This window comes from Macadamia integrifolia, chromosome 8, assembly GCF_013358625.1.
Source record: "Macadamia integrifolia cultivar HAES 741 chromosome 8, SCU_Mint_v3, whole genome shotgun sequence".
Classification (NCBI taxonomy): domain Eukaryota; kingdom Viridiplantae; phylum Streptophyta; class Magnoliopsida; order Proteales; family Proteaceae; genus Macadamia; species Macadamia integrifolia.
Genome location: NC_056564.1, coordinates 751672 through 752700, shown reverse-complemented (window position 1 = coordinate 752700; position 1029 = coordinate 751672). Strand labels below are relative to the sequence as shown.

Below are 1029 nucleotides of genomic sequence, written 5' to 3'. Positions count from 1 at the left end.
CCCCCCCCCCCCCCCCCCCAAAAAAAAAGAAGGAATAATTAATTCACAGAAAGAAAGAAGAAGAGAGAGAGAGAGAGAAAGGTTGTGATGATCGATCACCTCAAATCCAGAGGAGAGGAAGGCCAAAGGGAAAGGATATCAGGAAGGGGATTGCAGACAAGCTTTAAGAAATCTCTCCAAGAGAACACCCCGTCTTTAGTCTGGTTAAAGCTCGTCCCATAACGGACAGGCGAACTCAGATCCGTTGTCATGTACTTGGCCCTCTCCTCATATGGAAGCTCGAAGAACCTTTTACTCACATCGATCATACTACGTATAACATCCATGGGAATGCCATGGTTCGTCACCTGTAATTAATTAATGGAGAATTAAATCATCAATGGGGAACCCTCTATTTGTCAAGCTTTAATCTTTCTAGCTAGCCATAACATCTATGTATATACCCACCTGAAAGAAGCCATATTCTTCACAAGCTTTTGATAGGTTCTCAAGAACTTGTGATCTTTCAGGACCTTGCAACTGGGCAAAGTCGATGATAGGCAACTTAATATGATTACTGTCATTGGCAGCCGCGACATTCTGTTGCTCCCGGAGATTGGGTCTGTCTGGCACAGCCAATACATACTTGTTTGGAACTCTTGTAATGCCATTTTCACATAGATGTTTCACTCCTTTCTGGTATCGGCTTTCTGATGAAGGATGATCATCATCTTCTCTTTTGGTCTCTGCAGCTACTACCAAACTACCCATAGAAGCTGAGATGATCACTGAATATACCCAAAATTCCCTGTCAAATATGGTAGATCATTACACTATGTAACTAATAAAAATTTCGAGAGCATGGTATGGATATGGGATATGAAAGTTAAACAGAAATGTAACGTAGCTAGGTTAAGTTAGAGTAAGTACTATACATACTTTGGTTTGGACAAGAAAAAGCAACGCTGCCCCCTTGAAAGATGAGAAAGGGAGGAGATCAGGGGTACAGAAGAAGAAGAAGAAGGATAGTATAGAAAAACAATATATATA

General features: G+C 41.1%; 1 protein-coding gene across 1 annotated transcript in view; it reads right to left on the bottom strand.

The window, feature by feature from the left end:
* LOC122085624 (probable 2-oxoglutarate-dependent dioxygenase SLC1) overlaps nucleotides 1-1029 on the bottom strand; it is a 2316-nt gene extending 1287 nt beyond the window's left edge. Inside the window, exons 1-3 of the mRNA XM_042654113.1 lie at nucleotides 919-1029; nucleotides 448-787; nucleotides 100-347 (exon numbers count right to left, since the gene is read on the bottom strand). Coding sequence (XP_042510047.1) covers nucleotides 100-347; nucleotides 448-750 — 551 coding nt within the window. The 5' untranslated portion in view covers nucleotides 751-787; nucleotides 919-1029. The remainder of the gene's footprint in view (nucleotides 1-99; nucleotides 348-447; nucleotides 788-918) is intronic.